The 21,798-nt window shown below is 51.3% G+C and overlaps 9 protein-coding genes across 9 annotated transcripts; all 9 read right to left on the bottom strand.

Moving 5' to 3' along the window:
- Positions 1-227: 227 nt before the first annotated feature.
- N7468_002795 (uncharacterized protein) lies at positions 228-473 on the bottom strand (the record flags this gene model as incomplete). Its single annotated transcript, XM_058472092.1, has 1 exon — positions 228-473. One exon carries the CDS (start codon positions 471-473, stop codon positions 228-230), a length of 246 nt encoding a protein of 81 aa, XP_058335233.1.
- A 539-nt stretch (positions 474-1,012) lies between these two features.
- On the bottom strand, positions 1,013-2,340 carry pex12 (ubiquitin-protein ligase peroxin 12; the record flags this gene model as incomplete). The annotated part of the gene is made up of 2 exons (XM_058472091.1): positions 1,013-2,211; positions 2,283-2,340. The coding sequence occupies 2 exons, from the start codon at positions 2,338-2,340 to the stop codon at positions 1,013-1,015; spliced, it is 1,257 nt and encodes a 418-aa protein (XP_058335232.1).
- Positions 2,341-2,676: 336 nt separating this feature from the next.
- Positions 2,677-4,818, bottom strand: N7468_002793 (uncharacterized protein; the record flags this gene model as incomplete). The annotated part of the gene is made up of 7 exons (XM_058472090.1): positions 2,677-3,095; positions 3,122-3,158; positions 3,209-3,452; positions 3,516-3,743; positions 3,792-4,270; positions 4,329-4,535; positions 4,585-4,818. 7 exons carry the CDS (start codon positions 4,816-4,818, stop codon positions 2,677-2,679), a joined length of 1,848 nt encoding a protein of 615 aa, XP_058335231.1.
- Positions 4,819-5,258: 440 nt separating this feature from the next.
- N7468_002792 (phosphatidate phosphatase App1 family protein) lies at positions 5,259-7,622 on the bottom strand (the record flags this gene model as incomplete). The annotated part of the gene is made up of 1 exon (XM_058472089.1): positions 5,259-7,622. The coding sequence occupies one exon, from the start codon at positions 7,620-7,622 to the stop codon at positions 5,259-5,261; it is 2,364 nt and encodes a 787-aa protein (XP_058335230.1).
- A 1,041-nt stretch (positions 7,623-8,663) lies between these two features.
- On the bottom strand, positions 8,664-11,858 carry N7468_002791 (transcription factor domain-containing protein; the record flags this gene model as incomplete). Its single annotated transcript, XM_058472088.1, has 8 exons — positions 8,664-9,591; positions 9,647-9,802; positions 9,982-10,083; positions 10,131-10,263; positions 10,316-10,524; positions 10,581-11,564; positions 11,640-11,722; positions 11,772-11,858. 8 exons carry the CDS (start codon positions 11,856-11,858, stop codon positions 8,664-8,666), a joined length of 2,682 nt encoding a protein of 893 aa, XP_058335229.1.
- A 431-nt stretch (positions 11,859-12,289) lies between these two features.
- N7468_002790 (lactoylglutathione lyase GLO1) lies at positions 12,290-13,369 on the bottom strand (the record flags this gene model as incomplete). The annotated part of the gene is made up of 4 exons (XM_058472087.1): positions 12,290-12,465; positions 12,535-12,732; positions 12,755-13,282; positions 13,336-13,369. 4 exons carry the CDS (start codon positions 13,367-13,369, stop codon positions 12,290-12,292), a joined length of 936 nt encoding a protein of 311 aa, XP_058335228.1.
- A 555-nt stretch (positions 13,370-13,924) lies between these two features.
- N7468_002789 (aminotransferase-like domain-containing protein) lies at positions 13,925-15,983 on the bottom strand (the record flags this gene model as incomplete). The annotated part of the gene is made up of 8 exons (XM_058472086.1): positions 13,925-14,182; positions 14,240-15,065; positions 15,122-15,206; positions 15,260-15,427; positions 15,489-15,531; positions 15,590-15,621; positions 15,677-15,713; positions 15,813-15,983. The coding sequence occupies 8 exons, from the start codon at positions 15,981-15,983 to the stop codon at positions 13,925-13,927; spliced, it is 1,620 nt and encodes a 539-aa protein (XP_058335227.1).
- A 904-nt stretch (positions 15,984-16,887) lies between these two features.
- N7468_002788 (methylisocitrate lyase ICL2) lies at positions 16,888-18,990 on the bottom strand (the record flags this gene model as incomplete). The annotated part of the gene is made up of 6 exons (XM_058472085.1): positions 16,888-17,149; positions 17,210-17,633; positions 17,711-17,801; positions 17,867-18,122; positions 18,184-18,472; positions 18,546-18,990. Coding segments are annotated over 6 exons (1,767 nt in total), but the record flags the coding sequence as incomplete, so codon positions are not given.
- Positions 18,991-19,366: 376 nt separating this feature from the next.
- Positions 19,367-21,648, bottom strand: N7468_002787 (uncharacterized protein; the record flags this gene model as incomplete). Its single annotated transcript, XM_058472084.1, has 4 exons — positions 19,367-20,030; positions 20,089-20,315; positions 20,537-21,125; positions 21,458-21,648. Coding segments are annotated over 4 exons (1,671 nt in total), but the record flags the coding sequence as incomplete, so codon positions are not given.
- Between the last annotated feature and the right edge of the window lie 150 nt (positions 21,649-21,798).

The raw sequence follows: 21,798 nt of genomic DNA, 5'->3' as shown, positions 1-21,798 counted from the left end.
GGTGGCACGGGGAGTGGGCACGCGAGTTTCCGCTAGATGAAGTGGCAGTGGCAGCTGGGGCTAGCGAAAGTGCTGTCGCTGTCGCGGATTTGCTAGTAGACATATAATCCTCTTCCCTGTCGGATTTCTTGTATCCGCCGGTGACATCGCCGTAGTTTTCTGGGAGACGAGGCGGACCCGTGCTGTGAATCGACTTTTTCTCCTTCTTGATCTTGCCCCTCGGGCGATCACGGTATGAAGAGGAGACATCGTTTCTTGCAGCAGGGGCGGGTGATTGGGGGGGAGCGGCGATTATTGAAAGAGGCGATGAACTCGAGCGCGGCGGGGGAGTCGCCAAGCAGGTTTTTGAGGTGGTCAGCACAGGCGTCTACCGGGAGACTGGCGGAATAGTCGATGATTTGAGACAAGGACTCCTCGTCTAGAGGAAGAAGCTGGCCCAGTCGAGGGAGACCCCACGTCTTGAGATCGGCCATGCTGGGTTCAAGGATGAGCTGAAAAGTGGAGGTTGTTCCGCGCGGAATTCTGGGCGGTTTGTACTGGAAAACCCTCAACACCAAAGCCCTACACGGCCAATTTACTTTTCTAACAATTGCCCCCATCTCCTCTCCCGCTCTTTTTTCTAGATTAGTGAGACGATATTCTGCAAGGAAACTTGACTTCTAAGTCATATCCCATGTTACCCGTGCACTCGGAAAGTGCACATGTACGCGAACTAGAAGTTCAATCAAAGAGGACTATTTGACCCATGCTATGTTGCATCAAAATATACAGGTACTAGTATAGAAGAGATCAGATCAAAACCCGACGCAAGCCGTCAGTGCCCCCGAGAACTCTTCTGCCGGTAACTGGGCATCTTCCCTTGCCACTTTCCCATTTCCCACCACGTTTACGGGAGGTTCTTTCTCCATTATTCTCGACCGGAGCGTCATCGTCATCTCCATTAATTTCCTCTTCCCAAGGCTCACCAGCACCTTCTCCGTTCATGAAATCCAGCTGACGTTGGTGTTCTCCGTTAAGCCAATGGAATATACAAACATAGCAAAACACGTATCCCGTTTGGCAAGCAGTTGGGTTTGCAAGGGTATTCAAGCAAACTGGGCAAGTATTCGCACTCGAGGCATCGGGCGGGGGTAATGGGACAGTATAGATGGGCAGATATGATGTTGCAGATATCGGAGGCTGGTGGCGACGAGGGGGCTTGAGAGCGGACTTGAGGTCTCCTGTGCTTTTTTTTCTCCGATTCGGAGTGTTTCTTTTCTTTCTCATCCTGCCCTGACTTTCGTCGCTCCGCTGGACTGCTCAACCCCGAGACAACAGGGGCAGGGAGATCAAGGACCTCGGTCGCCTTGCGGGCTAGCTGACGAGAGAAATCACTTGCATGCCACCATTCCAAGAACTTGAGTGCAAAAATGGAGGCGGGAAGAAAATAGCGCAGAGAGGTCAATGCCTGCGTATGTAAGTTCTGTGGGCTGAAAAGGCCCAGCAGCCCTGAGCCGGGTCTCTGAGACCGGCTTCCACCAGGAGCAGGCTTGGGATCAAGCACCTCGGCAATGGCACGGTGATCAGCCGCCCCCAGACGCCGAATGCGCGTCCCGATCAGCCAAAGAAACGGCGACGAGTACTTGGTATTATCGAAGAGGTATGCAAGATTAAAGGCGAGAATGGAAAAATAATAGGCTGCGTTGACGGATGGATATACATTACGCAGAAACCACTTATAATAATGGAAGATGCGTTGGCGAATTGTAGGGCGTGGAGGTAAATCGTCGCTTGGGTTATAGCGGGGCCCGCCGCCCATAACCAGCGAAGCTTGTGGTGCGGCATGGATATCATATCCTTCATCCAATTTGCGTTTCAGGTAAGGGATGCCGACCATGACGAACAGGTTCTTCCACACATCGGTATTATGAAGCTTGAGAGCCTCGCGCACGGGACCCCCGGCGCCCACTTGAGCGCGAGGTACCTCGCCATTCTTCGTGCGAAGTACGCGCTCACGCTTCAACGAATAAAAGTTCTCTGTGAATGAGCCGCCAAACGTCCGAAGGTAGTAGCGTTCAACGACCAGCGAAAGAAGAGCGTAGACCTCGTCATACGAATTGAGAATCCGGAGAAGATATCGAGGATGGCGGTGGGTAGCAACGGCAAGAAGGTATCGGAGAGAAGGGGGAAGGAGGTCCGATAATTGCTGCTCGGCAAGAAGTTCTAGATGTACTGTTAGCAACTTTGGATGTGCAAGACTAGGATGTAAGTTGGAGCGGAGTCCCCGCAGAGCTGGAACTTACCGAAGAGGGACGGCTTGAACTCATCGAACTCCTGTGTTAAGCTTGGAAGGTACTCCATGGCTGTGAATACCAAGCATCCTAGAAATGGAGTGAATGACAAGTCGACGTCGACAAGGCGACCGAGCACGGAGTCGCACGTCGCCGAGTCCCATCATGCGGAGCCGAGGTTGGCGCCTTGACCGCTTTGTTCTGCCACTTCTCCATGACTAATACGATTTGATCCCACCTGGGCATTATGATCATACGAAGGACTTGCTTGGAGAAATACCCCTGTGGTCTACATAAGATCAATGGTGGTCAATTTGAGAACTCTAGTACAAATATACGACCAAGTGCTGATGGGCTCGACCTGGGTACAATACATCACACGTAGAGAATAACCTCCCCCCAGCACCTACCAACTCTCCCAATACTGTGCATCAATGGCAACAAGCCTATTGAACAGTTGGTTTCGCGACCGCATGCCGGTCAGATGGAACTTCTGGCCTTCTTCATTCCCGGTGACGATCAATCCATCGGCCGCTTCTTTGCTACCCGCTGTTAGCTCCACGACCAATTTTCCTTTCCAGCCCAGCCCTTCTGTCTTTTTAAGCTCTCGAATGTCTGTCACGGGGATTTGAAACAGAACAGATCCCTTCTTCCGACTCTCAATACGCAGATCATCCAATCCAGCAGACTGATAAGTGGTAAAATACAGAATTGGCGGCTCCTTTTCGGAGTCAATCACGGCTGCACCACGCTTGCGCTCATATTTGGCATCGAACTTCAGCGGCCCAAACGGTGTCGAGGCAAATTGTCGATGTTGCAGCATGCCTATTAGATTCTTAGTATGCGCGGACCCAGCAATTGCCATTGCACGGTCAATCGCCATGTGTCCTTTGATTGTAGCTGCAACGGAACGTTGAAAAAATTTCATCAATTTATACAAAAACCGCCGTCTCAGGTTTCGGGGCCGGAAGCGGATCTGATGCAGAATGCTGTAGATCCGAGGTTGAGCCGCCCGTGCTGGACTGGGAGGCAAGAGTGGCTTTCGACTTATTGCGCCTCATCGGCCAAATGGAATCAGAAGAGGATGTTGGGGGTGGTGGCAATGGCGAAGAGTTAATCTCCCCAATTCGTAGAAGGGTCAGTGTGAGTTGCGCATTTGTAGGAACACCTTGAAGAAGTGTTCTGAGAGGGTAGAGTAGTTAGAAGGAAATAACGTCTGAAGTGAGTCCTGGGTTCGGATCTTACGTCTGAAGGTCTATGCGCTGCTGCCAGTCTGGTACTTTATAGTCTAACAAAGCTAGGACTCGAGAGAACACTGGGCCCCCAAAGAAAGCAAAGCCAATGTTAAACGCAGTGAACTTGACAATCCAGTAGCTGGAGATAAAAGGGATTGTGGCGATGATTACTCCCAAGACGCCAACTAAGCGAAGGCGAGGCACGACCATATAGAATGGCGGGGTGGGAACGAAAAGACTTCAAAGAGTTAGAAGGGAGTTCTATCCAACAATAGCGTTGTCTTACTTGGCAAATCTCTCATAAATATCGGTGATATCGCTCAGTATCCGCATGAGTTCATCAGTCGCATGGGAAACTTTCTTCTTGATAGGTTGCTTGGTCTTATCCTCTGATGCACCCTCGGTGGGAGTTTCTGTGGTGGTTGGAATGGCTGCCAGAGACTCGGGCTCTCGATCCTCTTCCTGGTCCTCTTCGGGGATAGTTTGGCCATACCTAGCAGCGGCACTTTCAAGAGCAACCTTCGCAACGCTGTCAATCAGATTCTTCGCTTCCTGCTCAGCTGCCTCGCCCTTGTGTGCTTCTGGAACACCAGTCAAGCTATCATGCGATTCAGGCTGCCCAAAAGCAGGCCCATCTTTCGCGAAGGGAACAGGCTTCTGTTCTGGGAATAGAGAAAGCCGGAGGGGTGGAAAAAGAACGAGTGCAGAAAGTAAACTCAAAAAGGTCGGAAGGATCAGATCCATCCACCAGGAGATGACATAGACCTGTCGAGATTAGTATTGATCTGATGGATCAGACGTAGGGCGCAAAGGAATCTCATACTGCTAAAAACAAAGACGTCCGTCTTGGTTCCTTCCATGATCGCAATCGTCCGATATGCCTAAAGAATTCAACCGCCCCGACCAAAACAGACGTATAGAACCTCTCGAGCGTGATTCGCAGTTTCTCTGGAGGAAACTGCTCGCCATTGACCCGATTCAGATCCAGATCTGCACTGGCGCCTGGGAGAGCTTTCACATGATAGATTTGCTAGTCACATGTCAGATGCATGTCATGGTCAGATCAACTTCAAACTTACTTTGTTGAATCGCCGAACCAACATCCAGAGGTCTTCATTGGAAAGTCCCTCGGCAAGCGGCTCTTCAACGGGCTTTGCTGTTGGCTTCCAATGGATGTTGGGAGTGGTGGGAGGTCTGTTGGCTGGCCTCTCTGGTAACACGGGCGGAGATCGAGCTAAGCCGCTCGACGAAACCTGGGCGAGATCATGGGTGTCGAGGTCTAATGAGCCAGGGAACGCATTTTCGTTGTTCATAATCAGAGTAGACAAAAAATAGACGTCACTAAATTCACAGCCACAACTGAAGATCTTTCTATGAGGAGGGTGATGTCGAGGTTGCACCCCTGCCTCACGGGAGGACACTTCGGACGGAAGTTGAAATAGAGGCTTCTCATTGGGCAAATTATATTAGAAAATGCGGGGAGATCCACCCCTTGATATCGCCCTTGATATCGCCATCGGGAAGAGAGGAATCTTGGTAAAGGCGCAGACTACTATTAGGCTCAATATTCTAAATATGTGAAGTGAGCCTTGGCGGTTGCGCAGTCGAGCTATGATTTTGCATCCTCTAGAATTCAATGATCAGATACACATTATAAGGCGAGAGATAGAGATGTTCTACACATGTATCTAATAGCTGAGGGCAGGAGTCTAAAGCTATGTACAGTGGGACGCTTATAAGCACAGGTTTGGCATTATCGTTGATAAGGGCCGGCAGTATTATCGACCGACCCACTGTTCTGGTTCTTTTTCAACGCCTCCTCGACCAACCACAGGCAAACAGGCTGTGCATCACTCCCGACACGCCAGCTTCCCAGCACCACATTGTGCTTTTCTAGAATTCCGCTCGCCCGCTCCCAACGGCGGCGCCATAGCTCTTCCCGTTTGTTGGGTAGAGGCGCAGGCGGCATTCCGGGTTCATTGGAACTTCCGGAATTGAGGTTAGATGATGTTCGTCCCAGCGACTGATTTGATGGCGATTGGCGTAAGCTAGCGGACGGTGCTTGTGAAAGATTAAGCCGTTCAGTGGCATAGTTCAGTGCTGCCGAAGCGTATGATGGTTTTGGCCCGGGCCCTGGGGTCCTTGACGGTGGGGTGTTAGATCCTGAAGTCGCAGCCGAGGAGGCTGTGTTGCTTCGCCGAGGCGGTGGCAACGGGGGAGGAGCCTTGGACCGAGGTGGTTGATTGACTTCCCCAAGTGGTTGTGTCTGAGATCGAGATACAGGCGAGGACTGATCCTGATCAACCAAGGGATCTGTTTTCGCCGCAGATCCTCGGCGAGGTGGTAAAGGAGGGACTGGCTTCCGACGTATCAGCTCTGGAGAGAACACTTTTCCATCGCTGTCCCTGGCAGTTTCCATTGCAGATCGTAGAGATGATGGTTTGGATGGTTTTGTTGGAGGCAACCGTGACTTTGGAGTAGACATAGGTTGGCTCGTGGAGTTTGGAGTGTCACTGTCGTCTAGATCGATCAAATTGCCCACTTGAGTGTTTTTCGCATCATCGGCAGGGATGATAACCTCAATTGGCCGACGTGGAGGGAGCGCAGGTCTATTTTCCGGCACGTCGGAATGATTCGGCTGGGCTATTGTATGACTGCGAAGCCCTTGGTTGAGATTCTTGTTTGAGTTCTCAAAGAAAGGTTGCTGCTGCGGCGTTGTTACATCTCGGATGAATATTCCCAGAATTCTGCCAGGGTTCGCCAAAGCGATGTCGGTGTAGACCTCCAAATCAGCTTCGCCACTATCGCCAACAAGGATAAATTTGCGCTGGGGGAAATCGCGCATCAACTGCTCCAAGGAGCCCCGCTTACGCTCTGCTGTTGGCTCGAAGATCCCCTGCAGCATGCCTGAATATTGCTTTAGATGGAACGAGCCTGGTGGCAAGCCAGCCATTTTGAAATAGCGCTCCAGCAATGGATAGAGCTGCCATGGCGCATTGGAAACATAATGCATCTCCACGCCTTTCTTGGCTAGCTGCGTGTACCATTCACTTACGCCCTCAACTTTCAAGTCACCCAGCTCACGGACAAACGTATTCCGGAAAATTTCTTTTGCACCACTGGCAATGGCCGAGTGTTTGATAGTGTCGTCGATGTCGCTGATCAAGCTTATGCCCACTGGTTCGATGATGTCAATGGGTCTAGCAGCAGAGAGGTCTTCTGACGCAAGGACACGAATATGTGTAGGCACGAATTGCAGATACGCTCGAATGCTGAAATGGCCAGACTCATCTGTCATGATGTTGCGGGACTCGCTCTGCTGATCGTCAAAGAAAAACACAGTCACCGGCATACCGGCCATGGGATTTGTCAAGAATGGTCGAAGTCGTTCCATCAAGTGCGCATTTGCCATCGAGATCTCATCCTTGTTCATCGGTACGGGCTGACCTTGGTTGACCCGAGCTTGTTCACTGTGGGTAGTTTTCCATGCTTGGTCGGCGCCCTGCTCTGCTGTATTAACGAGATCCTGCATTTGATGGTTGACATCGTCGTCGTCGTTCCTGCCATTGAGCCGATCAGGCCCATCTTCATTCGCCCCGCCTGTAGGGGTTGGTATCCCGCTCAGAGTCCTCGCCAGCTTGATCATAAGCCTATGCTTTCTGTTCATGGGACCTCGGCTAGGAGCATATATCCACCCACGCACATCAACATCAGCGACTGCATTTGCAATCTCCTCCTCTTCCCACCGCGGTCTTTGTTGCCCGCCGGTTCCATTCGCCACCCCACGGTAGTCATCGATAGTATCAGACCAAGAATCACGACGCTGTCGAGTCTGCATCTGCGACTCCTTCTTGGGTGTTAAACGCCTTCCGTAGCTTGGAAATAGTACCATCTCCTCATCACCTGAGCGCGCAATTTCAACATCCGGGAAAGCACCGGGAGTGTGGTAATAATCGTCCTGTGAATTACCGGGCTGTCCGGTCCATCGCGCGGTATACGCCTGGCCCAATTCATTCGCGGCCTTTAGCCACTCGTAGGCCTTCTTCCGCCGACTCCCAGGGACATAGGAGCCGTCACCGGTCCCCGCTCCCCCTGCACCCCACGAGGACGACGCCATCGGGCCTCTTGGGGCATTGTCAGGCCCGTCTGCGGGCCCGCGGATAGCTCTCGTTCGTCTTACAAACGACCCGGCGCCAGAAAATACACTGGCACGTCCGGAGCCCAGCCGCCGCCGATTTCCGAAGAAGTAGGCGACAATGCCCCCGCCAAAGCTCCGGGTGCGCTCCGCTCGCTGCGCCCGCCGTTGGACGATCGCCCTGTAGATGCTTGACTGTGCGCGGTGTCGGAGAGCTGGCAGAGTCTCGTGCCTGAGGTTCCAGAGACGATTTTGTGTTTGGCGAGTTCGTCTAGGGCCGATGAGAACCCGAAGGACTGTCGAGAGAGGGCTCGGTCTCGGCTTGCGGCGAAAGAGAAGACGGGTCCAAAGAAGGCTTGAAGGAAGGGCCCGGCGAGGCAGGGGTGAGCGGAAGCGGGCGACTGGCCAGCGAAATCGAGGTTTGGGCGCCAGGATCGAGGTTTATTAAAGAGCGATAAATGTGAGGTTTACTGTCCGAGGGGGAGGTGGTGAAGGACCTAAAGATATGCTGAATTCATTCGCGATATTAGCAGCGATTCTGGATGAGGTATTGAATCAGTACGCACAACTTGAAGGGGCGGAAGGTGAATAGGAGGGAGTGGCTTGCGACGGCGTAGGGGTTGAACTCGAGGTTTGCTGCTCTTGCGTTCCTGCGGCGGGGAACGGACCAGCCCATGACGTGGAGCCGCGATTGAGTTCTAGGCCTTGAAAGGCTGTAAACAGAACCATGACGGTAACGTAGAGTTATATATTGTTTCGATCGCTGCTTGAGGCTGAGCTAGATACTGGCTGTCTAGAAATATAGGTAATACGAGGACTAATGTAGTTCAAGTAATCCATGATATATTTCAATCTCATGTACTGTACTTCCGCTCTAGCCGGCATGAGGCCTTCAAGTTAGACATGCTGTTTCTATTGCGTCTGTGCAACTGCTACGGGTCTGAGTAAAATGGAATATGGAATACAGGAAATAGAAAGCACATGAACAACAATAGATAGCTGATGCCCAGAGTGAAAAGGGTCTTATAAAGATGAGCCTCCGAGGCCAGGGCTGCCATTGGGAGAAGATCCCCACCAGCCCTCCATGTCTCCCAGATCGGGGAGCATGCCCGGCTCATCAGGAAACTGAGGGAAGACTGGGTTCATGGGGTTAGATAATCCAATGCTATGGGCTGCAGGCGTTACATCCAAACCAGTAGTCGGGCTCCAGTCAAAATTCCCAGGCTGGGGTATTGTCGGGAGGTTCTGCTGCGCGTAGACGGGCGCGTTCTGCTGAGACGATAGTGGCTCAGATGGAGGGTATGCGGGAAGGGCAGGAGCGTCGTTTATAGCAGATGGGATGACTTTCTGATTTACGTCAACTTGAGTATGAGTTTGGGCAGCAGATAGCCGCGATTTCTTGCGCGAGGGATCTGACTGTGTTCTTTTGGCGCCTGGCTGGGAGGACGACGGACCCCGTGGAGGTGGATTCGATCGCAGATTAGCGCTGCTGAGTTGTCGTTTGACAGGACCAGAACGGCGCATATGGGCTTGCCAGCGACGTTGCAGAGTAACCAGGTAATCTCGGGTTCGCTTGGCATTTTCGAAAGATTGGCCCAATTCATCAAGTGCGCGGAAACAAAGATTGAGGTAAGCCACCATTTCAGCGTTGCGAGGGTGAGGCTGGCTCGTTTCTCCAGGCTTAGAAGGCATCAACGGAGAGCTAGAGACAGTGACAAAAAGGAGCATCAGAGCAGCACTGAAGATAATGGCTACCACCTGGTTGTTCATCCGGCGGAAGGTATAGTGTTTCTCGTATATGTGAAGCAGACGAGCCACTGCTGTAGCGGATTCAATGCACATGCGTCGAGCATGATGGTATCCGGGTCCTTGGCGAGGACTCCGAGGCTGAATATAGCTCTTCGACACCCATGGACGGTGGAAGAAAATGATTATTTGGTGATATTGCATACTGAGAAATCGGATTAGAGAGGTCAGGGAAGAATCGTTTAGAGAAATTTCCATACTGAAGGACAAGCAAATGAGGTAACCTAGGCGTAGTATCATCATCGAGATTTATTTCCAAGTCCGAGGGGAGATTTGCTTTCCAGGCAAACAGATCTTCTGTTACTTGGAAACACAGCCGCTGCAAGTCATGCCGTGATATATCAGAGCAGCCATACCTAGAACAAAGGTTAATTTGGATGGCAACGGATACACAGGGACAGAGAAGGCGTACAATATATGGCCCACCGGGGAAACCATTTCCCAAAGCACCACAAACTGCCTACAAATCCGTTCCATTGGATTCTTTAACCCAGAATGGAGCAAACTGGTCGGCTTATGAAGTCCGTATGCATACCAGAGATCTTCTCTTTCAGGCCCAAGACCTGAGGCGGGCTTTGGGACACTGATATCTCCTGCATTCATGCGGAAAGGACGGCCAAGATAGAAGCCCCAAAAACTACAAATATTAGTATTTCAACATTTCTGGTATGAATCACTACTTACTGGTCTGCGACATAGCTCCCCCAGAAGGCTGCACGGCGCACGTCGGCTTCGTGGGGACTCATATCTCCTTGGTCGACATACGGCGTCATGTCGATATGCAATCCCAGATCGAACGCAAGGCGCATGGACATTCCTGTGGAATGAATGAGCTCCTAGGTCTTGCTCACTGGCAAATATTTACTTACCACTGTAGAGCCAACCACGTGCGTCGCGATTAGAGGCTCCCTCGTGACAGCTCATTAGCACGAGTGCCTGGACAGTGGCAACGCATGGAGAGTCTAATTCGATTTCCAAAAGAGCCTTGGCTCTGTCTGCAAAGAATTCTGCCAGAGATTTGGGAAATGTGATGAATGTAGGGTGATATCGTGCTTCAAAAGCGCTCCCAATAGCACACCTGTGAAAGTCAGCTGGATGTACAAATGTTCAAGTCGTAGGGTCTTTGAAACGAACATGGCATTCGTCAGGACTTCGGAATAAAATGGAGTATCGTCGTATTCCTCCCGCCATTTTGTACGGGCAGTTATATACATCTCCTTATCCACGACATAGATGCTTGGATTCTGCCACGTAAAGTAAAGCTCGACTAGATGATCCTCTAGAGCCTGATCGACGGATTGCCCCACTCGCAGGTGGTTCAGAATATCCTGACCGTCATGCCGTACTGTGCGTGCGTCAGGCCGCTGCCGTTGCTGGGTTGCAGAAACATCCACAAGATTAAGATTAGAGGTCGCGCCGTAGAAGCGCCAATGACCGTCCCCTGCAATTTTCAAAGTGCCTATTCGATTGGACAACTGTTCAATCACATCACTCTCGGCTTCATTCTCTTCGTCACTATCGGAATCCTGTCTTTGGTCTGCGGAAAATTGGCCCACATGTTCGCCCGGCTGCTGAGCCATATCCATGCCCAATTGGAAATTTTGCGGGCTTAGCCCTGAATTGACTGGAAGTCCAGATTCGATACGACTGTTCAAATTAGCATAAATGGTGTCCAGGCTCTCTGCTGTCGGCAACGTGAAGCCCCAATGCACAAAGTTTTGGTTGTCAGTGACCCCTCGAACCATGCCAAATGGGTTCCAAGGGTCCATGGCGGCTTCAAATGGCTGGTTGGAAGTATTCCCTCGAGGGGAAGCTTCTGGGGTTGCTGAGTTCTTAGACAATTGTACTTGTACATTTGGACTGGCACTCTGTGAACCTTGAGCAGGGGATGCATTGGTCGGAACATGAGGGGTTGACTCTATCTTCTGGACGTCATCGATGCCGGCAGATTTACCTTTAGAAACTCCGCGCGGAATTTGAAGCGTATCCAAGACGCGGTTCATCCCTGCTTCGTCTTCTGGGTCCATAGACGGGGGCGTGAGTCCTTGGTCATGAATGAATTGGCATAGCTGATCGATGCGCGCAGAGAAAAGTTCTGTCGCTGCTCGAAGAGAGACCCTATTGCTAGCGTCAACTCCTTGCCTTGAGAGCCACAACTATACCCACCACCCCTCACTACAGCAGGATACTTACTTGCGCTTGTCATCACCATGCTGGTACTTGCAGGCTTTTCCTTTGCGCTCGCAGTTCTGGCAATAAGGCGTAGATCCATCGCACTAAGAGTTCGTTAGATTGCCCCGGCCAAGGACGAGAAGGACCACATACTCTGATCTTACTCTCGCGACACGGCACGCACGCCGTGGTGACATGCTTCCGGGGAGCCCGTTTCGGCTTCTCAGGATCGGGCGACATGATGCGATTTGCGTCCGGGGGTTCAGGATCCCACCGGAAAGTTGTGGTTGGATGGGCTGATCCAGCTAGTCTGCGCAAAAGAATGGAGGGGGTTCTCGATCATCCTGCATCAGCAATATGGTGATCCATCGCCTTGTATATACAAGTTTCGCTTATGTGCAAATTGTGTCGGCCCCAGAGCGCAAACTACGGGTCTAGAAGGCGGGGGAACAATTTTGGGGCAATTTGGGGAGAAAAGGCCCACTGCGTCCGCCTATGAGATCCACGATGATAAGATGCCCGCATTCGTTATGTAACCGTGGACCTCTCAGCCCAGGAGTCTTGGTACTATAAAGCTGTTCTTGATTTCAGCTACGGTTCTGTGGAGGGCATAACGATAGTCGATTTGCAATCTACATTATGAATACAGCATGCCATGGGGCGTTCATGAATTACCAGTTGGAAGTGCGCTTGATCCGCTCGTTCTGGATTACCTCGATCCAGTATTCATCCGGGTCCAGGATGAAGGCCACGTTGTGCATTTTACCCTCCGTAAGACGTTTCTTCCATGGAATACCAAGATCCTCAAAACGCTGGCAGGCAGCCTCCAAGTCATCGACAGTGATGCCTACAAATAAGACGGTTAGAGAAAAAAAAAAAACCAAGGGAATTCCCCGGAACTCAAAGGGTCACTTACAGATATGGCCGAATCCCTGAGGCTCCGTGTTCCCGTTGTGGTATACTGGACCTTCCTCCTTCTCGGTCCCGTAGTTCCATGTCAGCTCAAGCAAGCCTTCCCATTCAGCGACGGCGTTCTTAACACCGTCCTTGATAGGGGGGTTGGCCCCCGGATAACCCAAGAAGTATAGGATTGAACTTGTTGTCGGGGTTCTCGCTCGTGCGGACCAAGGTCATACCCAGTTTCTCCTGGTAGAATTTCAAGCTTTTCTCGGCATCCTTGACACGGATCATGGTGTGGTTCAGCCGGTAGCTGCTTGGGTCGGTGGTGGGAGTAAGGTCTTCATCACCGCGACGAATAATCTCAACCCAGTATCCATCGGGATCCTTGGCGAAGGCGATGTGGCGCATGCGACCTTCAGTCAACTTCTTCTGGAACTGGTATCCAGCGTCCTCAATGCGCTTGCACGCGGCTTCAATGTTGTCGACCGAGATGCAGAGATGGCCGAATCCCCGGTAAGGCTCAGTGTTGCCGTTAACCACACTATAGTTGGGGTCATTCTCAGTGCCATAGTTGTGGGTAAGCTCGATGTTGGCGTTGCGGTCGGTAAAGTGTCGGTCGCCTTGCAAGGAGTTTGGTCCATTGTAGGAAAGGAAATAATTACAGAACTTCCATTCGGGGAAATCCAACTTCTTAATCACACTCATCCCAAGGAACTCGTAGAACTCCACTGATCGCTTTGGGTCCTTGACCCGGATCATAGTGTCTGCTCATCGTGTCAATGTTGCGGAACGGAAGCATGAGGGGAAGGATACGCACGGTTGAGCTTGTAGGTATTGGTATCGGTAGCCATTGTGAAGGATCTTGTGACTGTTATCTGGTCACTATGATTGGCTTGAGCTTCCCGGGGAAAGGCAACCTTACAAGCTGGGACACGAGGAATGGGGACCCTTTGAGCAAAGCGTAGCCAGAAGGACATTTCCAGGATTAAGAAGCTGCTTAGGGGTGGAGGGGCCCGGGATGACGCAGGAGGCCTTTTCGCCGGACATTACTAATCGAGTGGATTGTGCCCGGGCTTCCAGACCATATTGGGTGCAGTTAACTAGACAAAGATGTTCCAGTGGTTGGAGGTTCTTCTCATAATCGTTTTTCTGACCCGAAGAAACTTGGAATTTATGCTGCGGGCCACTTGCCAAGGGCGTGTGAAACTCCATTATGCTATTCGAAAATTAAACACATGGAATCATCAACTAACGTATACTCGACTCGCCGAGAAAATGAAGGAGCGGACTGTCTTTGAAAGACAAAAACTCCACTGTCTATATGCTCCTTGGCCTGAATGAAGCGATCGTTTCATTGCCACTCGTGATCTCGTAAAAGACGAAGCGCGCAAAATCCAGAGAATCACCTAGAGACCAAATTGGGAACGCAAACACTCTCCAAAGCGAGCAATGGCGTCGTCAATCTTCTCGGCAGATGCTGACGCATACGTTGCACGGAAGAACATTTTTTCCATTTTACTCGAGCTATCGGCCTTGAACCAACTGCCTCGTGAAAGAAGAACATCATGTTCAACGGCCGATAGGAATATCTCCTCTTCAATCTTTTCGAGCGTCTTGCCAGCAGCAACACCAGGGTGCTTGCGCCAATCAACCTCAATCCAGTGCTAAAACCAAGTTAGCTATAGGACAGTGATAGTTACTTGAGGGGGATTGCCACTTACAAACATTCCTGCGGCAGGAGCGACCCAGTGCGCGATTTCACGAGGCAGGTGTTTCTCGCACGCATGCAGCAGCATATCGCGCCGACTGGTGTAGGACATGCGAAGGTCAATGAGCCAATCAAGGTACCCAGAGTGGCCCCAGTGCTCGTCCAAAAGCTTGAAGAGGACGAGTTGGGCGATACCACTGGGGTTCTGTGATGAGACTTCAAAGTTGCGCACAAACCGCTCAATAATTTGCTCGGAGGCAACGATCCAGCCAACCCGTGAACCAGGAGAAATCACTTTCGAGAATGACTCCAACCGACAAACTCGCCCGTCAACGTCCATACTTAAGAAAGACGGAACAAGGGATTTAATGAATTCATCATGGTTGGCAGGAGGAGCCGGGGCAGCAGCCCCTTCGCCGGCATACGGCTGCATCTGCAAGAAGTAGTATGGCTCATCCTCAATGATGTAGACATCATGCTTCTGAGCAACCTTATACACCGCGTGGCGGCGTTCAGCGGATTGAGTGGCACCGGTGGGGTTCTGACCTGTGGGGATGGTGTATAGAACGAATGGCTTTCGTGCGCCCCGAGCCTTCGCATCCCAGTTACTCAAAAGCTCGTCCATACCCTCGGGAACAATGCCTTGCTCGTCGATTGGAATCGGCAGAGCCTTAAGACCCAGAGGGAAAGCAGTTTCGGCAGCACTAGCAAAGGTGTACTCCTCCATCATGATGTAATCGCCGCGCTCCGTGAAGAGTCGCAGCGCGGTATCCCATGCATATGTACTTCCAGCTGTCAGGGTACATTGCCAGTCTGAGTAAGGGGGGGCTGTGGATAAGCTGTTGAAATCTCAGTCAACGGGCTCGATCAGTTCAAGAATGCAATATCTACATACCTCCGTGTGCTCAGTGACAAATCGGAGGAGCTGGGGGGAGCCAGTAGCTTGACCATAGTTGAGCGCAATTTCCAGATCTGCCAAGCTCGCTGTCAGCTATCATATGCCACGGATTATGATACGTAGTAGATAACCGACCATACAGGCTCTTGCCCTCCTTAATATCGTGCTTTCCGCTATGCAGGACAGTTCCAGACTTCTGTGTGGCCTCCGGAGAAAATCCTGGTGGAGTAGGGACTTTGATGTCGAGATGCTCAATTGGGAAATATTCAGATGAAGGCAGACCACCACCAAGGGAAATAATGCCTTGAAATATATTAGCGCCAACCTTCTCTCAAATTGCTCACATTGCGCAAAGGGTTTGTACCAGGGTTCTTCAAGAAGCGTGCAGCGTTTTTCAATGTTGATGCCTTTGACGGGTCAATTGATGTGGACACTCCCAGTATTGCACTCTGAGAAAATGCATACCTGCCGTGATTTTGCCTCGGTAGATAAGAGATCTATGCAAGATGATCAGCTAGTTGATCAATCCTTGTATGAATATTCCAAACTTACGTTCAAATCGCTTTGCCTTGGGCTTAGTATAGCAAACCTAGGGCCATAGATAGTCGTCAGCGAACCTTTCAAATCCTTTACACCCGAAAATTTTACCGGTGAAATCATAGGAAGGTTGTTTAGAGATTTAGCGTACCGGGCTCTTGAACATGTCACTGCTGCAAGCCGGGGCAACGCCCGTAGGCATCTTGGCCATCTTCTCGCGCCATGCTGGAATGCCATTGACTGTCAACGGACTTGGGACTGGCACAGCGGATGTATCGGGATCCGCCTTGAGCTCGACGTCCAAAGCTGCAGGGGGGCTCATTGCGTTGCTAATGCTTAGATCAAACGAGGTGTGAGAAGAAAAGATTGTGTGTTAGATCACGAGATCACGTCTGCGAGGCACAATCAGATAATCGAGACACAGCAATCAGTGGGGGCAGTAGTAGCTACCGAGCGAGGTTATTGAGTGCGGCCTTTGAATGTGGCGCGGGTCTAAGTGTGAACGAAGGCAAAAAATTGATGGAGCAGCGCGGCCGAGTTCACATATCCACCTTGTTGGAGTGGTTCCGGAACACATGACTCATTCATACACGGAGCTACGCATTTTACTCGAAGTTGGCCCAGTTGCTGTTGGCACGGTGGATTCTGTTAACTAATTCGGACGTAGTGCCTATATTGACTGGGCTGAAGCTGTGCCCGTGTCACTTGTAGGGCGTAGGGTGTGGATCAGATGGAGGGGTTATCAGTCAAAGATACTGCAAATACCTCCTTGATACGCGGTAATGTGCACAGTTACCCCAGAGCTGGCAAGGTATCGATCGGAATACCGTAACCCGGACACAATACGCCTGGATAAGGCTATCGCCGGCATCGGGGGCGATAAGCTTCAGCGGTATGACCTGAAAGGATTCAAGGTGAAAGCAGGAACATTTATTAGTAGGATCCAGTAGAAACTGAATGTGGGTCCAAATGGGTTAGCAGCCATGTCAGTAGAGTCCCAATAATACTACGTCGCTGGTCTTGTACACTACGCGTGCCACAACTATCGGAGCTATATGAACTTTGCGTGCAAGGAGGATTTGGAGGTATGACAAGAGATTCGCAATGAATGAGCTGATCTTATAGAATTCGCCATCTAGGCTTGGAGGCTAAAATATCCTGATTTAAACCTTAGATCAAAATCCTAAATTGTCGCAAGTTAGCTCTGGACGCTTTTGACGAGACGGCTACTCACCCTTTTCTGTGTTCCCCTCACCCATACTCTTGCTACTGCTGCTACCGCTCTGAATGGCTCCCAGAATCCCATCTATGTATGGAGCACCGCTCCATTTCTGATGCGTTAGAACGTCCACGCCCATCTCCTTCTCGCGCGCCTGGATAAGGCGGACGTAGGCAAGCATGCCTTCATCCTTGAAGGCTCGGGATAGTTCAGTGGTAATAGTAGCACCACTGTGCAGACCTGCAAGAGAGATGAGTTGCAAGACGAATCTGTTCCAGTGTTAGACTTGTGACTAGCTGGGAAATATGAATAGCGAGATGATAACGTACCCATGCTTGGCGAGGTCCCAAATGAACGACTTTAGTGATGCTTCGTCAAAGCCCTGTCCCATCCAATTGAATGACGGACTGAGGTTGTACACCAACTTCTTCCCCGGGAACTGTGCGCGGACCTCGGCGGCAAGTTCGCCTGCCTTTTGGACATTAGGGTCGCCCGTTTCCACCCAAAGCAGGTCAGCATATGGTGCGAACTCCCTAGCTCGCTTAGTTGCCGCCGGGAAGCCTGCCTTGTAATGATAGAACCCTTCACGCGTACGTGGGATATCACAGGACCAGACTACCGGGCTTTGGGTATATTTGCTGGCGACGACCCTGCGCCGAGAGAAAGAAAGATCAGGGTTCTGCTGGACCTCTGACTTGTAGGCATCACGGGTAGATTGTGAAGCACCCTCGGCCTTGAGGTGGGCGTCAACGGCTAGGTTTAAGTTTAGTCCAGCGTGTTCACGACGAAATGACCGGGAGAACGTATGATAGGGAAGGCTGCTTACGTACCTTCATCAAAAGTGACCAGAGTGTGCTTTTTCACCCAGGAAAGCTCAAAGGCATCGATCTCAGCGGGAGATGCACCATCGCGTTCCATGGCCTGCAGTGTCTCCGCTAAGGGCTCAACCTCTCCGTAACTCCAAGAATGAATTCGTGATCACGGACGTCAATTGCACTGCTGATCAATCGTCCGCTCTCTGAGTCGGTTCGCGCAATGACCAAGTTCTCACAGCCCATCATATCCCACTGGAATCGAGCAGCAGTGAGGCGGTTAATATGCTCGCCTATAGGTACAAGCACTTTGCCCGCCAAATGACCACACTTCTTTCCACCGTGTAGCTGATCCTCAAAATGGACTGCCGCCGCACCATTTTCCGCAAAAAGTTTTGCCAATTTCAAGACAGCGGACAGGCCTCCGTGGCTACGCCATGACTGGTGTTAGCTAATTCATGTACCGCGGCAGGGCATATTGAAACTCATACCCAGTGTCTCCATCCGCAATGATTGGTCGTAGATAGTCAACATATGGTGTAGATTCGCGCTGCTCTGGAGAAAGTTTCCTCCTAGCATCCCATTGCTTGCGGTCGTGCATGGACTGCGCCTTGAACAGACGCTGGACTTGGTTGGGCACGGTGTTGTAAGGGTAGTCACCAAAGTCCGGTGAGACTTCGTTCGTAGAGGTGAGAAGAGATGAGCAAGCCCAACCAGAGATGTAGAGGACTTCCTGATTTGGCGCCTGCTGGGTCATCTGGACAGGGTCAATTGCGCCCACTGCGGAAGGTAGACTTCGTTAGTCTTTACACTATTCAAGCCTGGTTCGGTCGCATTTGAGGGAGACACTCACTAGTGTGAACGGGTTCGCCAGCAGCCGCTCTCTCATTAAGCAGATTGAAAAGCTTTCGTGCCATGAGGGAGCTTGGATATGTCTGCTGCAGGCTTCCTCGCTTGCTCACAACATCTGCTGCCGAGTATGGCCGCTTGATCCCCTCATATCTAGGGGTACTCCACCAGGCCTCGACATCACGGATTTGTTGCTCGTACAATGCATCTTCAGCTGCACCTGCCTTTTCCTTGGTTGATAGCAGCTGGTATGCGTCGGAGGGCAATGGTGTGGACACTGGCGGTTCAACCGGGGGGGAGTGCCATCCGAGGACAGCCGCACGCGAATGACCGCAGGGGGAGACGCGCGATCGGTGTTGCGATGGGACGTTGGCGCGGCAGTCGTCGCGATATCGTACGAAGCATTGTTGCGGGACTAGAGAGGAAGGGAGGACCGTAGCTCCTGAAAATCCTGCGGAGTGAAGCAAAAGGAGCTTGGGGAGTCTCTTTTTAAAATCCGGCTTCTACCTCGGGCCGTGGAGAAGTCCCCCAGGTTTTGCTCCCCGCATTAGCCGCTCCGATGACCGGCACTTTTGCCTCGCCAATCACCGCCCTTGCTTCTACTGCAAATAAGATGTTTCGATGTTTGGTCAGACCGAGTCAGGGACGGAGTTTCTAATGGAAGCACTGTGGTCTCAAGACCTGCGAAAGAGCCCAGTGCCAAATATTTTCTCCCTAAACTTTCTTCTTTAGTGGTGCGTTCGTAACTGGGGGAGCCTTTTATTGACTTCTATGCCCAAGTTGTGAAGTAAAGACCGCAACGGCTGCGACCAAACATTCCCCTTCTTAGTGGATTTCCATCTCTACGGGCCCGGAAAGGTCTGGTGTCCAACCGGTTGGTCGTTCGCTTCCGCGCACCAATATCCCGTACGCAGCCCTCTCTACCTTTTCCACGCTGTTTTGCATGACCTCTAGTTTCTTATGGAAGTCGCGCATTATTTGAACCCGTCGAGGGATGCTTAGGGCCTCACACTCCGTGCGAAAGGCCCGTAGATCAAGGACAATCCCCGCTTGAGTGGTAGATAGATGGGCGGTACTGGACGCATCGTCTTCGGTGGATTGGCTCTTCGTCGATTGTGTCGGATTGGCATTCGCATTACTCGAACTCAGTGCCACAACAGCGAATCGCATCATCTCACCGGTCAAATCGAAGAGACCCATTAAGTAGTCATCTTCGGTCACCATGATTCCAGGTGGAAGGTGAGCGATGGTCTCCGCATGGGTGATAAGCTTTTGTGTGCGGAGGTAGTGGTCAAAAGAGAGCGCCTCGATGAATTCTTGCAGACCGGCGCTCACTTGTCGCTGGTATCTCCAAGCATTGATATGGGTAACTTCGGGGACGATAGATGTAAAGAGGTCGTTGATCTGGTCGAAGCGGCCTTGGTTTTCGGAGGCAATTTTCGGCGGGAGGGGTTCATGGATGGAGCGCACGCGCTGGAGAGCAAAAATGCTGCAATGGTCGGTAAGGAGCTGGAGAAGGAGATTGGGTGAAAGGAGGTATATATTACATCTTCTTGGAGAGAGCGGTGATATCTCGAGAAACTTTCACAATTCGCTCGCGGCGGTCGTGATGCTCGTCCAGTTCATTTCGAAATGACTCGAAGATGGCCATAATGGGCCCAGCCGGGGTTGAAGCCATGTCGCCTTGTTCGTTTCCCACGGGCTGGCCTTGCCAGGAGCGTTTGGTGCCCATTGAAGCGTGCGATCTGGAAAGAAGGAGAAGAAGGAGAAAGTTCTAACTGCGTGGCTTATAATGCATCCGCAAATTCGAGGTTCGTTCGGAATACGTGATAAGCTTATCGATAAGGACTGCTAAACCCCAAGCCCACGGATAATGGAGCTTGCAAATATTTCCAGTTTACTTATTTGAATGTTGATGAAAATGAGAGATATTTAATTACTGTCTTTCTCTCATTCGCCCCGCGTTGTGACTTTTGACTCCGCGGCGATTCTCACCACAGCTCTGCCCCGTACTTCGTCTCGTGTCAGTTTCCCAATCAACTTCGGCGTCTCTGCGAAATCATAAACTTCGATAGCGGGCGTGATTGTACCCTGGAGAGCTAGCTGAAGAAGCCTGTTCATTTGGTCTTCGTTTCCAACCGAGCATCCTTTAATCGATAGTCCTCGAGCTGCACACACCGTGGCTGAGATGGGCAGCTGAATGTCATTGCGCGGCAAGCCAACACAGACGATAATGCCCATATTGCGCACCAGAGAAGGGGCGGTCTCAAAGGCCTGTTTTGACCCTGGGACTACGATGGTTGCATGCGCGCCCTCCTGCGTCAATTCCAAGACGCGAGCAGTTACATCTTCCTTTCGATAATCAAGGAAAACTTCTGCCGAAGACTCCAGGCTTATTTTCTCTTTGTCTGCTCCAGTGTCAATGGCGATAACACGGAGTTTCTTGACACGAGCAGCGATCTGGACACCAATGTGACCCAGCCCACCTCCGGATCCTGAAATAGCTATCCAATCCCCGGACAAAGCTCCTTGTCGAGGTGAGACAGAGCGCCCGCCATGGTAAGCCCAGCACATAGTAACGGTGCTGCCAGTTCATCAGATAATTGATCTGGTATCTTGGTAATGAACTTAGCATCTGCTATGGCATACTCTTGGAACACACCAGGAACAGATTTACCGGTGTTGAGCTGGTTCGGGCAGTGGTGCTCAAAGCCTCGCTGGCACACAGTGCATTGCGTACACGCTCGATACAGCCATTTAATACCAACGCGTTGACCAAGGAGATCGTGGGAGACGTGGGATCCAAGTGCGACAACGCGGCCTACACCCTCGTGGCCAATGATCTTATTGTAGGCCCCCCCAGTTCCTGACGGCCCTTACTTCAGACCCACTAGTTAAGGTGAGAAAGTGACATACGCAATTTGGATGTGCGCCATATCCAAACGGAAAAGAACATACCAAAGTCCGCTGCAGGCCATCTTTACTAGGATTTCTCCATGGCCAGGTTGGCTAACGGGTAGATCGTCTCGGACGTGGACTTGAAACTCCTCGCCGGGGGTTTCAACAACAGCGCCTTTCTGCCGAGTTGGAATATGTGACATGCCTTTACTGTGCAGGGATAAGTAGGATTGAGAATCTGACATGAAGATGGAATGAGTCGCTGATTGTTTATTTTCTAGGATCCCATTGGCGGTGACTAACGGGCTCAGGTGCCGAAAATAGCAGCCGAAGTATATTCGCCCGAGGAACAAACGGCC

The sequence above is a fragment of the Penicillium chermesinum genome, assembly GCF_028974085.1.
Source record: "Penicillium chermesinum strain IBT 19713 chromosome Unknown utg000002l:1.0-5270490.0:1.0-5274688.0, whole genome shotgun sequence".
NCBI classification, from domain to species: Eukaryota; Fungi; Ascomycota; class Eurotiomycetes; order Eurotiales; family Aspergillaceae; genus Penicillium; species Penicillium chermesinum.
Note: the sequence above shows the minus strand (reverse complement) of the source record. Positions and strands in the feature narration are given on the sequence as shown.